Here is a 12,008-nt window from a genome sequence, read left to right on the forward strand (position 1 = left end):
GTTTTGACTCTAGAACCCGAAACCCGGAGCCGGGGCTAGATCTTGAACCCGTCCCCGACCCGGAGCCGGGTTGGGGCGGGTTCGGGCCGGGCTAAGCGGGGAACCCGACCAACTCTACATACAACAAAGATCAGGGGTTCCAAAGGAGGCTTTCGCAAGGGTTGCATATCCTGGTGGTCTTTATCAGGGCCCAGCACTGTTGCTCGTGGAGGCTGCAACGGTGATCGTGGAGAGACGTGAAGCAATCCTGGGCACATCAAGCTATTTTCTAACCCAGAGTGGGTGGAAACTTCTCTCTATTTTCACTATCCTCTAGTCTCCTAAATCTATATCAAATACATCCTCCCTCAAAATCACCTTAGATCGTACAATCCACTGTCCTTTACCCCGTCTCATCTTACCGTGCGAACCAGGTATCTGCGACTGCTGAGCCGCCGCATGATATCCTCACGCTGTGTCTCACTACATCCGCGCACATCTTCAAAAGAAATTAAACATCTCATATCCCGAAACACCCTCATAAGCAACCCCACCAACGCTCCCATTCACTGTTCCAATCCACCGCCCATACCCCGGCTTCGACAACGTAGCCAAATTCGACGAGAGTTCCGCCTCCAGAGCCCCCAAATCACCCAGATTGACCTCAATCCGGAACCCATCGGGCAGCCCCGAATCCGACGTCGGCGGGAAGGTCGCATTCTCACCCGTGGGCCGGACTTTCATCTTGCCACACTCAGCGTGCAGAATCTGTCCCTGGTAGGCCACATAACCACTGGCATATTCGGTTTTATTGGGGGTGAGCGAGTCGAGCCAGACGAGGGAGTACGGGCCCATGCGCGCGTGGCCCCAGTACCAGCTGCCTACTGCATCGGTGAAGGGAATGACGCCCCAGTTCTGTTTATGTGTGTTAATGGAAGTATTAGGAAACTGGATTCTTGAAGACCGCACCTTATCGTGATATCCGGTCCCAATAAAGCTCAAAGTTGAGCCTTGAATGGTCATGTTGACTGTCACGTCGGCGTCAGGGACGGCATTGGCCCATCCCACCCCAGGGAGAACCTCCAGGGGCTGGTTTGCGCGCTTAGGGCTGCAGGGGTAATGGGGTGGGGCGACCTGCGTGCGTGGCTTGTTAGCAGCTAGTTTATCACAACTCCATTTATGAATTTCCGTTTTCACAACTCACCGAGTGCATCGAGAAAGTGCCCTTGAATCCCAAATGGCTCGCATCAATTGTCAGGAAATAATCCGACAACTCCGGAGTCCCAGCCCAGGACACACCCGTGCCGTTCCACAGCCCACTGGACCCGTCACCCATGGTGGACACAATGGCAGAGTCAGCGAACAGGAATTCACTGAAGCCGGTGCCGTTGGGGAAGGTGCCCGAGATTTGCACAAAGTCTAGGTTCGTGAAGTTCTCGGTCACGGTGAAGCCAGACTTGTTCGCTTCAAGGAAGAAGACGACGGCGAGAGAGGACACACCGTCGGTTCCGATCGCGTCAAAGTACCACCAATCATATGTGGAAGCATTCACAGCTTGCACCTTGGGGCTGTCGAAGGCGTTGTCGCAGGAAGTGAAGCGACCGTCCACTGGCCCGGTCTGGGGAGTTGTTGCATATGTTTGGATGCCTGGGACGCGCGGGCATACCTGGGCAGATAGCGCCGCCCCGAGAAAGAGAGGAAGAGTGAGAAGATGGATGGAAGATAGGAACATATTATCGACTGGCTAAGATGCTTGTGATATGTGGTTGTTGAGACTTGGTTGGGGGGAGGTTGGAGTGGCTATTTATCATCTGCGATGGAGTCCTGCGTTTGGCTGTTGTATCTTAATGATGTAGCTTTTTCTATAACGATCTGCATTGGAATGCACAGAATCTGAATTCCAGATTGTGTATAACTGAGCTGACCAATTTACAGTGCACAAGCTTATTCTTGCACGATCCCTTGGATCATCGACTCGGCTGGACAATCCGATGGAATAAGGGCAGTGCACGCCATGTTCATGGTCATTTTCGGCCGGCTGCTCGCCATCGTGAAGCCTTGTTCTGGAATATCGGATCCACCTGTAAGTCTCGCCGAGATGGTTTATGCATTGCCTGTGACTTTATGGTTCGGAGCTGGGCAAATTCCGGCCTCTCGACCACCACGTTGTTAGGGCTCGGATGGCGGAGGGGCCGTAGGAGGGCCCACTTTCGAGTCGCAGTTTCGACGTCGCAAGAATCCCCACATCCTCACTTCTTGCCACATTCGGCGTGTATTTACAGTGCTTACCATCGACCTTAAAAATGGCGCTCGCTGATACAGGATGTCAGCACTCTATTGGCATTGAATCTCTGCTGATCGCTCCCACGCTCCCACCCCGTACACCACAATGACATCCCTCTCATTACTTATCACCGGAGTTTCCGGATACATGTAAGGAAAACCCCTTTCTGGCAATCTAGAGCGTGTCCTAATCTCCAAATTCTCAGTGGAGGCACAATCTTGTCCTCAATCCTTGACGCTCAGGGGCAATGGACCGAACAGCTGGAAATCGCAGCCCTCGTGCGAAGCGAATCACAAGCAAACACGGTCCAGAAACTAGGTGTTAAGCCTGTGACGTTTTCTAGCTTCGATGAAACAGAGCTCCTGGAGAAGATTGCCGCAGACTTCGACAGTAAGTTTGCGTATCCCGCCATAGATAATTCTTATAACTAAGGCCATGCTCACACGATACACAGTCATCATACACGCCGGCGCAGGCTGGCACACACCCTCCGCCAAAGCATTGATTACGGGCCAAGGCACCAGACATGCCAAAACGAATCGCCCGGCTCACTATATCCAGATATCGGGGACATCCAACCTGAGCGATCGCCCCCACACGGATGGGTATACCGATACCCACTGCTTCTCCGACGAAGAAGACATCTACTCGTACGAAAAGTACCGAGAATCCCGCGAGGCGTATCATCAGCGCACCACCGATATCACCGTCATAGAGACTGGCGAGGCGGTCGGGGTGACCACGTATATTGTCATGGCCCCGACCATTTTCGGCCAGGGCACGGGGCCGTTCAACCGCTACTCAATCCAGCTGCCGGCTATGATCGCCGATGCCGTGAGAAGCGGCGCGGTCAGTGTCGTGGCCCAGGGAAACACAATCTGGAGCCATGTCCACGTCAAAGACGTGGCAGGCTTGCATGTGACCCTGCTCTACAAAATCTGCACTAAAGTCGCGATCCCATCCGGTCGGAAAGGCATCTACTTTTGCGAGACCGGCGAGCATTCGCATCGCGAGTTCTCGGTGCGTTTGGCCAAGGCAGCCCATGAGCTGGGGGTCTTGCCGACTGCGAACGTCAGAGAGATTACCCTGGAGCAGGCGGGAGACAAGTTGGCCCTTGGCAGTGTCTCTAGAGCCGAGCTATCCTTTGCTGCCAAGTTTGTCTCCCTCCCTTAAGCGGTCTTGTGATCACAAATGCTGACGATTTCTTCACTTCTAGCGCCCGAACAAAGGCCGTGCTAGGTCGTAAGCTGGGCTGGACCCCGTTGCATGGTGACGAGTGGGAGGGTACCTTCCATACTGAAGTCAGCGCGTTTATCAAGAATCCCCCGGTCGCACGGGAGATTCCGAAATTCCTCAAAAAATAACCTGGAAGACTTTGCCTACAGCTGTTGTAGTTGGCGTGCGTGCACGGTGGACTATATGGATAGTCAATTCTACCGTACTACCCAGTTGACAACAATCGAAATAATGTATTCCCCTGTTGATGACTTGTATCATATATATAGCTCCAAGGGAGATGAGTTTGGCTTTTCTACATCAAGTTGGCGGAGTGGTAGATCAGAAATTTGTATCTCCTATAATGTGCAAGCCATACAATCATACACGTGACCTTCTGTACAGTAACGTATTCGGTAGATTACAGCGAAACGCCTCTTCCTCCGATGCTGCGTCAATTCGCGCCAGTTGAAGAATTTGAGCCACAGCCTTATGCCTATATATAGTGAGAATGGTTGCAAATAGCGGGCTGCGTTAGTCATCGACCGGAAAGAACTCGGCTGGAAGCAACGTCCCTAATCCCTGGATCTCTCCATTACCTAGAATCCACAAGACGCAATCAAAGGATGAACACCGCAGCGAAGGAGAAAAAGCGGGCAGCTGACCGCGAAGCCCAGCGACACAATCGTGCTCGAACCAAGGCCTATATCACCTATCTGGAAAAGACACTCCAAGACCTCTCAGGACCCGACGGACAGGACAACCTAGGCGAACAACTCGCACAGCAGCAAGAAAAGATCAACCATTTACAGGAAACATTACGCAAGATAGCCAATCTAGCCCAAGACACCGCAACGCCTGTCTCCGATCCTTGTGCACCGGATCAACCGGGCCAGCATTTCGGCCCACGTCAAGCAATGACTGAGGATGAACCCCTGACCAGCGGAAACAGTGCACTGCCCACCACAGCACATGCGTTCTTTGGCATGGACTTGATTTGCTCCGACCGGGAGAGGAACTATCTTGCGGTGCTGGGAAGCGCCGTGAACTTTGTGCAGTTCTGTTTGCCAGATATATCAGGAAATGAGGCTTTAACTCCAGTATGCGACGATGACTTCTGCATTCGCGCAGTCGTAGACGGCTGGAAAGTAGCCACAAGCCGGTCCCAGGTCGACGTGGTCTGGAGCCTGCTTCAAGCGATAGACGAGGGCTTATTCTACCGGGCCGATCCCGTTACCAGAATTGCTCTGCTGCGGATTATGAGGTCCATGCTACTGGTTTGTTTCTAACGCTCCCTGACAACCTTCATCCAAGGTACTTACTTGCTTCAAGCACAGAGTGGGTGTTTCCCACAAAACTTCATCTCTTCCGGATTATATGTTACCCACGTAAGCATGACCTTTGTCTTGCCGCCAGCAGAGATATGACCGAGACCCGGTTGACTAAGACTGTTTCTGTAAAACAAAGACCGGTACAAACCAGCACAGTGCATCAGCCATTCCTAGACTTTTTCCCATGGTGAGGCCGCAGCGCGATGGTACTGAACCCCAGCATTAACTATATTTTTCTGAACCCTTCCCATAGGCCACAATTTCGAGACTACTGGATCTTGAACGGAATGGAAAATGCCTCCGAACAGTGCGCTGCTTCGTTTGGCGCCCGCGTCCGTTTTCAATGGCCGTTTGAACTGCGAGATGTTTACAAAAAGATGGTTTTGACCGACACGGTATCATTCTCTGCTGAGTTTGAGAGTCGATACAACGATTTGACTAGCTGGCAACTCGACACAGAGACCAACTGGCTGCAGTGGTCCCCGGAGGCCTGTCAAATGCTGGCAGAAGCATTGCCTCCATCAGCCGACAAGCAGCCGTGGCTCCCCAGCCTGCAATGACTGGGAGTTCGCGTTTGATACGTCTACTGGGATCGGGAATCGTATCTTCAAGCTGATTGATATCTCAGAATTAGGGCTACTGCTACTCTCCGGCCGGCCATTCGGGGTCTCCACCAGTTCTTCAACATCCCGGATCTAAATTGTCGTCGTTTCCGGCATGGCGTATTCAAGTCAATAGCTCGGAATTCTTCTTTTTCTATCTATCTGGAAGCACTATCTACTTCAGTAGATTTATTTCGGACTATGCTCTCGTCCATTAAGCGCGTAAGATGTGAGACACAAGCAGGTTCGGATATTGAAATATACTTTATACTGGTATAAGGCTTTACTATATCTGGGACATACCTATGATGATTATAATGCATTGGATCGGTGTCCTTGGGTAGTTAAAATAGAACAACTCTACGTAAGTAAACTCTCCATAAGGAGATGATTAACGATCTGGTTCTACGATTAATAGTTCGCGACTCAACTGTATTCAACCACCCTATCGAAAAGGGAAAGCCTAAGGATATATGTGATATGCTTCTTAAATACAACGACTCCGGGTCGTCTACCAATCACAAAAAGTTTGATCTCATTCTCGACGGAAGCCTCGCTGATACTACTACCTGTAAGCTAGACCAGGAAAAGAAGGCCTTGGCCCTCGAACTGAGAGCGATCTTGAAGCTTGAATGCGTGAAACTTTAAATAGAGAACGATTTTCTATTCTATTTTCTTTTTGGAAGTTTTCTGGAATATCTGTGTATTAGAGTACATTAACGCTTTTGAACTCGGATTTAATAAATTGAACAGACGGATTAAAGTATTTAACAAACACTCTCTGAGTAACAGCTGGTATCAATGAGACTTTTATAACAAACGTACTAATACAGAAAGGCATTATCAAGACATGTACTTGTTGAACCATTCGAGCATCTTCTCAGGATGTTCGCCAAAGTCATTGTAACCGTCAAAACGTCTAGTGGTTCCCTCGATCCAGAAGAGCTCCTTCTCGCGAGTACCGATGCCGTCGTAGATGGTTTGCACGTCATCCGGAACGACCGACGAATCCTTATGAACCTGGGCAACCAGCGTGGGCACGTTGACGGCCTTAGTGTACGGAATCGGGGACAGCTCATCGATATGAAGACCCGTGATATGGAAGATCTTGGTGTCGAAAGCCTGAGCGGCCTCCTTAGGATCCAGACCCGCGTTCTTCGCACCGACCTCCACAAAGACCCGACTGGAAACCGGTTGCAGCGCAATAAGGGCCTTGATATCCTTGAATTACTGGGGGAATTTCTCGCAGGCAACGATCGTCGAGTTAGCGCCTAAGCAGCGACTCAAGAGACCGATCTCCATATGGGCGGTGTCTGGACGGGAGCGGGCGTACTTGATCGAGCCCGCAACGTCTCGTGCTTCGAACAGGCCGATTCCAACTATACCACCGGAGCCGGCGCCGCTGCGTCCGTGATTCCGTAGATCATAGCATAGGACGTTGTACCCGGCATCGTGCAGGGCCTTGTAGTCTTTGATAAAGCTGACTCCGAAGCCGCCGAAGATCTGGAAACCAGGCAGGTGGCCCGGGTAACCGGACCGGTTGCACGGCATGGGGTGGTTGGTGATGATCAGTTTGTTGGAGCCCGTGGCGGGACGGCAGAGGCTATGTACATACATACATCCGACACCATGCCATTACAATCTCCACGGCTGACGCTTATGCGATGATGCAGCTCTATACCGAAATTTTGCGCATACTGCGCTTAAATTTCTAAGAAACATCGGACTAGTGCGGAAAGTTTACGCAGATCCGTGATGAAAGATACCATTTTTCAGACTCTCTGGCAAAACAGGGAGTATAGTATGTCCACAAGGGATTTCTCTTGTGTGGGCTTGATTTCATAGCTTAGGCCAAATGAGATGGGAACAAGAAACAACCCCCGAGTCTTGCAAAAATGGAGAGGCCAATATTTCAGACAAGTCCACACAAGTATATGATTGACTAGTGTCGATCATAACTAACATGATGGGCTAGTTTGATCGGACTAGTATTGTCAGAGTGATCCAGAAAGCCACTAATTCTGCATCCCTCGAATGGTTGCAATCCACCCACGACCTCGCTAAATATCTTGCGTCGATTCCTTTCGCCTTTTAAAGCTACACCCCACTCTTGGCTGTTTCCGCTTGACAAGAAACATTTCGTCTTTGTTGAATATGTCGTCCCCTTACGGCAGTTAGGTTATGCCACTCTTGAAATGGTGTAGGGCTCGATTGGAGTGTGCGATTAACATGATAGATACAACAACAAAGAAGAAAAATATATAAAAAAAAAACATACAACAGGAGGGATTCGCTGGTGGTCACCCACCCAACTACTAACCTCCCGGCGTGTGGCTTAAGTACGGCTGAGCGGACGGGAAGCCCTGTTCTCCACACCCTATGGTCGTATGTGCAAGGTTGGCACAAGTATTGGACTATATAGAGAGAAGGCATATATATTGTTATGAGAGCGTACGATCCAGGTAAACACGCTCCCAACTAGGTCAAAGATTGGATAATTCTGACTATGATTGTAACAGCGGTATATTACATAGGTGACCCCAGGGCAATCTGGATCTCTAATCCCGAACTCTATGATCTTTTAGCCTTGTAGAACAAATAAGGATTTAAATAAATATTGCTCCAAACCAACCCGTTGAAAAGATATAATATCTTTTATAACTATATACTTTACAGTGTCAAGCAAACCTTGATAGCCTCCTATAAACCAGCTGGGTAGCAGCAAGTTTTCAAAGAGACACCTCCCTAACACTGAACAATCTCCCAAAATACCCCTTGTGTTCGTTTCTATAAGCTGCGGATAAATAGACCAAGCCACAGGGGTATAATTACAGCCAGCAAGACCAGTATAAAGGATATACACGAACAAATACCCACACCTGAGACTTCCCCTTTAAGATACCGTATACGTTGAAATCTCTATTCCTTTTCTTCGGTTGCTATAATACAACGAATCCGATCCACTTGCGTTAATCTCAGTTGCCACTGTTGATAATAGCTACGATCCATTTTCTGGAGTCTATAACGCCTATATTTATCTTTTTAGATATTGATCTCTCTCCTTCTCTCAACCTTGTATCCCCGGGTGACCTCGAATACCTTACAGTATCTTTGACAACTTTCCTCTGTTCCTTTTTCTTTCCGTTTTACTGTCGTAGACTCTGGGACTTCTTTGCGCTATCCAAAATTTACTCGCGTTATAGCAATAGCGGCTTATTGTCAAGTAAAATAGATACTCTCGTTGTAAGTTGCTTGTATTTGAGACTGGGTCGTATAAGGATACTATTTAATCTGAGTTTAGTCAGAGGATTGGCAATTACTGACAAGTCAGCTAAGGTGTCTTTTACGAAAACTCGTACTTCATGAATGTTGAACACTGACGCTATGAGCCTGGTATTAGACTGCAGCCAACTAGGTAGGTTCTCTTTCTTTTCTTGTAGTATTCTCAGTCTGGTTTCATCCGGTGGTTGATGGTGAGCCATGGCGTTTCGTATCTGCCTGCCCTGATCAAGCAGGGTTTTAAAGTATTTCAGGGACTTCTTGATTAAAACCTGGCGAAGCTTTTCATTGGGAATGGAACATGCATATTGCAGCGTGTTGACTATCGTCGGGAGGTCGACAGCAAACCCCTCTCTTCAATACCTTCTGGGTCAATAATTTCTAATAAAATAAAACCTAAAAATTCTAACTCATTGTTCCAGTCAGAAAGACGTTTGTGCGACTCAATGTATGCTGCTGCTGCTGAAGATATATTACTTGTAGGAACCCTGGTCTTAATAATACTCAGTTTATAGTATTACCATAGTCATAGTTAGACCCTGTCACTTGACAACAAAAGTCCCAGATATAATAATCTTATTCTTTTTCTTTTTATATTTTACTAATACTCTCTAATTAAATTATATAATTTATTAAGCTTGTAGAACGTATTAATCTTTCTCTATTTTTTCTCTTTGAATACTAAGAATTTATTATATAATATAGTTAATTTCTATATAGAATTATATATTAAATTGTTTCTTGAGAATAAACATCTTGAAAAAAAAAAAAAAACAAAAACTGAAAAACAACCAGATCAAGACTCATGGGGTTACAGATGCGAGGAATGGGCCTCGAGTCTTTGACAAAAGGTGGAATAGCCTAGTACGTGCTGTCCACTGTATGACCTTTCATTCATTCAGGATGGGAATATTGTAGCGTTGGACTCTGCAATATCCAAGGGTGCAAGACATAAGAACAAAAATACTGTCAACACTATACCAGCCAAAAGCCACATGGCCCATGGTTCTGGCAAATAGTTTCCTTCATCAATGCCACCGAGCATCTGTACTTTTTGTTCTGTAGTCATGCCACAGTGTGCCCTGGAAAGCTATGGTTTATGGACGAAGGTAGGCGCGAGGGGGCTACAGATGAGACGAGGCATTCTTCTAAATTAATTAAGTATCCATCGAGTGCGGCTAGATAAGGGCTGACCGTTGGGATATTATCCTCCTCATTATAGCAGGCTCGGTTACCTATGGCACTGGACATAATAACTAGAGAAGACATAAGTGATAGGCCAGAAGACTACTAGTGATGACTGAGTTAACATCATGATCCCGCCGATATTAAGCGTCTTTCTACATACTATGTTTTCGCAGCGCCATGGCCATGTGGAGTGCATCGGCCAGAATCGATACACTAATGTAATGTCGGAATAGTCACGGTCTGGTCTCACGACAGTTGATTAGCCCTGAAGCAAAAATTTGTGATTCCCTGGAGCGGATTGCGGTTCATAGGTTCAGTCTCCCCTCCACTACTTTCCTGTCGACACCACAAACGATTGCAACGTCTCCCAGCCTAGAAATGAAGGAAGGTTTTACATGGCTGCTGCTGCTCGAGCGGCCCAAGATGAAGGGCCGTTATCCGTCTGGACGTTCCGGAAAAGCTGACCTAGACGCCATAGACCAGGCCGGTCTCACCCCACTTTCGCTTGGAGCTCAACATTCGGAACTTATCAATAACGAAGGTCCAACAATCCAAGTAAAGATAACCCAGACCCAAGAGAGATCAATGGTCGGACTTGATAATGTGTAATAGTACATGGTAATGGAAAACCAAAGCCCAGGGTAAAGAAACAAGGAAGCTATAGCTATCGACAGGGACAAAATGAGGAGGCTGAGCGAAAGGAACACTGTGTCCCAGCCAAAGCTAAACTCTTTTATACCGTGAATTTGCCATAATCTTGAGCTATGAACTACCTATTATGTAACTAATTCTCTACTTGGAGATCCTGTAACTCTGTATAGTGAACAGCTCTTTACTCAAACACGCACCCAGGGCATAGCATAGCCGATTACGAAGGATTAGACTAATAAATACTTCGATATTGAATATCATTGACGAGTGAACAATGGGCTCTGTATAGCCCTCGTATCGGGGAAAGAATTCACTTGCAGTAAAGTGATAGATACTTTGATCTCCTTTACCTTCACCATGTTGCCGCCCTGGCTTTGCGGAAGGTGCAAGAAGGATTCAAAGTTTCCGTAGATAACATTTGCCTCTGATCCCTCGCGAAGCACCACATATAGAGTTATTTAGGAGTCGACCTTCTTGGCAGACTTGTAGCCATTTTTGCGGTCGTCTCCAAGAAAGCCGATGATAAAGAACTCTATTCACCTGGTTAAAATTCCTATGAGATGAGGATACGGAGTTGTTCTTACCAGCAAGGGTTAACTTCTGGTCACCAGTCACCTCCGCTTCATTAAACCTGGCTTCAAGCTTCCTGTAAGTTTCCTCATCATTAGGTCTCCAGCGTTCGCATAGTTCTTGCAGGGTAATATGTCCTAAAGGTGCGGTCAGATCTCAATATTGTATTTTCTACTCTCATATCTATATCTTACCATCACGGTCATAGTCCTACACGAGGAAGTTGGGGGATTCAGTAATTTTGAACAACTTCAGTACTGTTGCTGGCAAGGGCTGAACGTACGGCTTGATAGAAATCAGCAAGAAAGTTGCGAAGAACGTTCGAAGAGTAGTAGATGTTCTGTAATCTGTGTCAGTGGGTTTCATTGAAGAGCCAGTCTATCCATGATCCTTAAACAATTTCTAACCTCTGGATCCCGCTGCAGCAGCTCGTCCAAGCAGGCCCGCTTGGTCTGATCGATTCCTTCCTGGTTTTTGAGCTCCTTCAGCGCCGCTTCCCTGCCAGCGTAGAAGCCCTCGTTGTAGCCGGACTTTCTGCCAGTCTCGTACCACGACATGGCAATGACTGTAGTTCCCTGGAAAGATTCTAGGACAAGGGGTATACGTGAAAAGTGAGGAAAGAAGCTAGGGCTTGTAATGATACGTGACTGTTTTGAGAAATGAGAGATTTCCATTCACCTGAGGGTACCTCTGCTTAAATATTCGGTCCCTTGAGCACGGACGATCGCAGCATGTCCCTCTCAAGTGGATGCCCAGTGGAAAGATATGCCATTGTGGGAGAAAGTGTGCAGTTGCCCCCTCAGCCTGAACAACTGCATGTCTGCCTGAAGTAGAAAGATATATGATTGGTACAATACAAGTACAACCCACCCACCCTGTAAGATAAGTCTGGTCCTACACATCACACGG

At 47.8% G+C, this 12,008-nt stretch overlaps 4 protein-coding genes across 4 annotated transcripts; 1 reads left to right on the top strand and 3 right to left on the bottom strand.

Annotated features, from left to right (window-relative positions):
* Positions 1 to 480: 480 nt before the first annotated feature.
* Positions 481 to 1,711, bottom strand: ABOM_008984 (uncharacterized protein; the record flags this gene model as incomplete). The annotated part of the gene is made up of 3 exons (XM_022536112.1): positions 481 to 894; positions 949 to 1,113; positions 1,184 to 1,711. The coding sequence occupies 3 exons, from the start codon at positions 1,709 to 1,711 to the stop codon at positions 481 to 483; spliced, it is 1,107 nt and encodes a 368-aa protein (XP_022386522.1).
* Positions 1,712 to 2,368: 657 nt separating this feature from the next.
* ABOM_008985 (NAD-dependent epimerase/dehydratase family protein) lies at positions 2,369 to 3,627 on the top strand (the record flags this gene model as incomplete). The annotated part of the gene is made up of 4 exons (XM_022536113.1): positions 2,369 to 2,412; positions 2,469 to 2,653; positions 2,718 to 3,417; positions 3,480 to 3,627. 4 exons carry the CDS (start codon positions 2,369 to 2,371, stop codon positions 3,625 to 3,627), a joined length of 1,077 nt encoding a protein of 358 aa, XP_022386523.1.
* Positions 3,628 to 6,254: 2,627 nt separating this feature from the next.
* ABOM_008986 (alpha/beta hydrolase) lies at positions 6,255 to 6,962 on the bottom strand (the record flags this gene model as incomplete). The annotated part of the gene is made up of 2 exons (XM_022536114.1): positions 6,255 to 6,594; positions 6,643 to 6,962. 2 exons carry the CDS (start codon positions 6,960 to 6,962, stop codon positions 6,255 to 6,257), a joined length of 660 nt encoding a protein of 219 aa, XP_022386520.1.
* A 4,025-nt stretch (positions 6,963 to 10,987) lies between these two features.
* Positions 10,988 to 11,773, bottom strand: ABOM_008987 (uncharacterized protein; the record flags this gene model as incomplete). Its single annotated transcript, XM_022536115.1, has 5 exons — positions 10,988 to 11,061; positions 11,114 to 11,236; positions 11,294 to 11,309; positions 11,383 to 11,439; positions 11,507 to 11,773. The coding sequence occupies 5 exons, from the start codon at positions 11,771 to 11,773 to the stop codon at positions 10,988 to 10,990; spliced, it is 537 nt and encodes a 178-aa protein (XP_022386521.1).
* Positions 11,774 to 12,008: the final 235 nt, after the last annotated feature.

Source organism: Aspergillus bombycis (assembly GCF_001792695.1).
Source record: "Aspergillus bombycis strain NRRL26010 chromosome Unknown contig00082, whole genome shotgun sequence".
NCBI lineage: Eukaryota > Fungi > Ascomycota > Eurotiomycetes > Eurotiales > Aspergillaceae > Aspergillus > Aspergillus bombycis.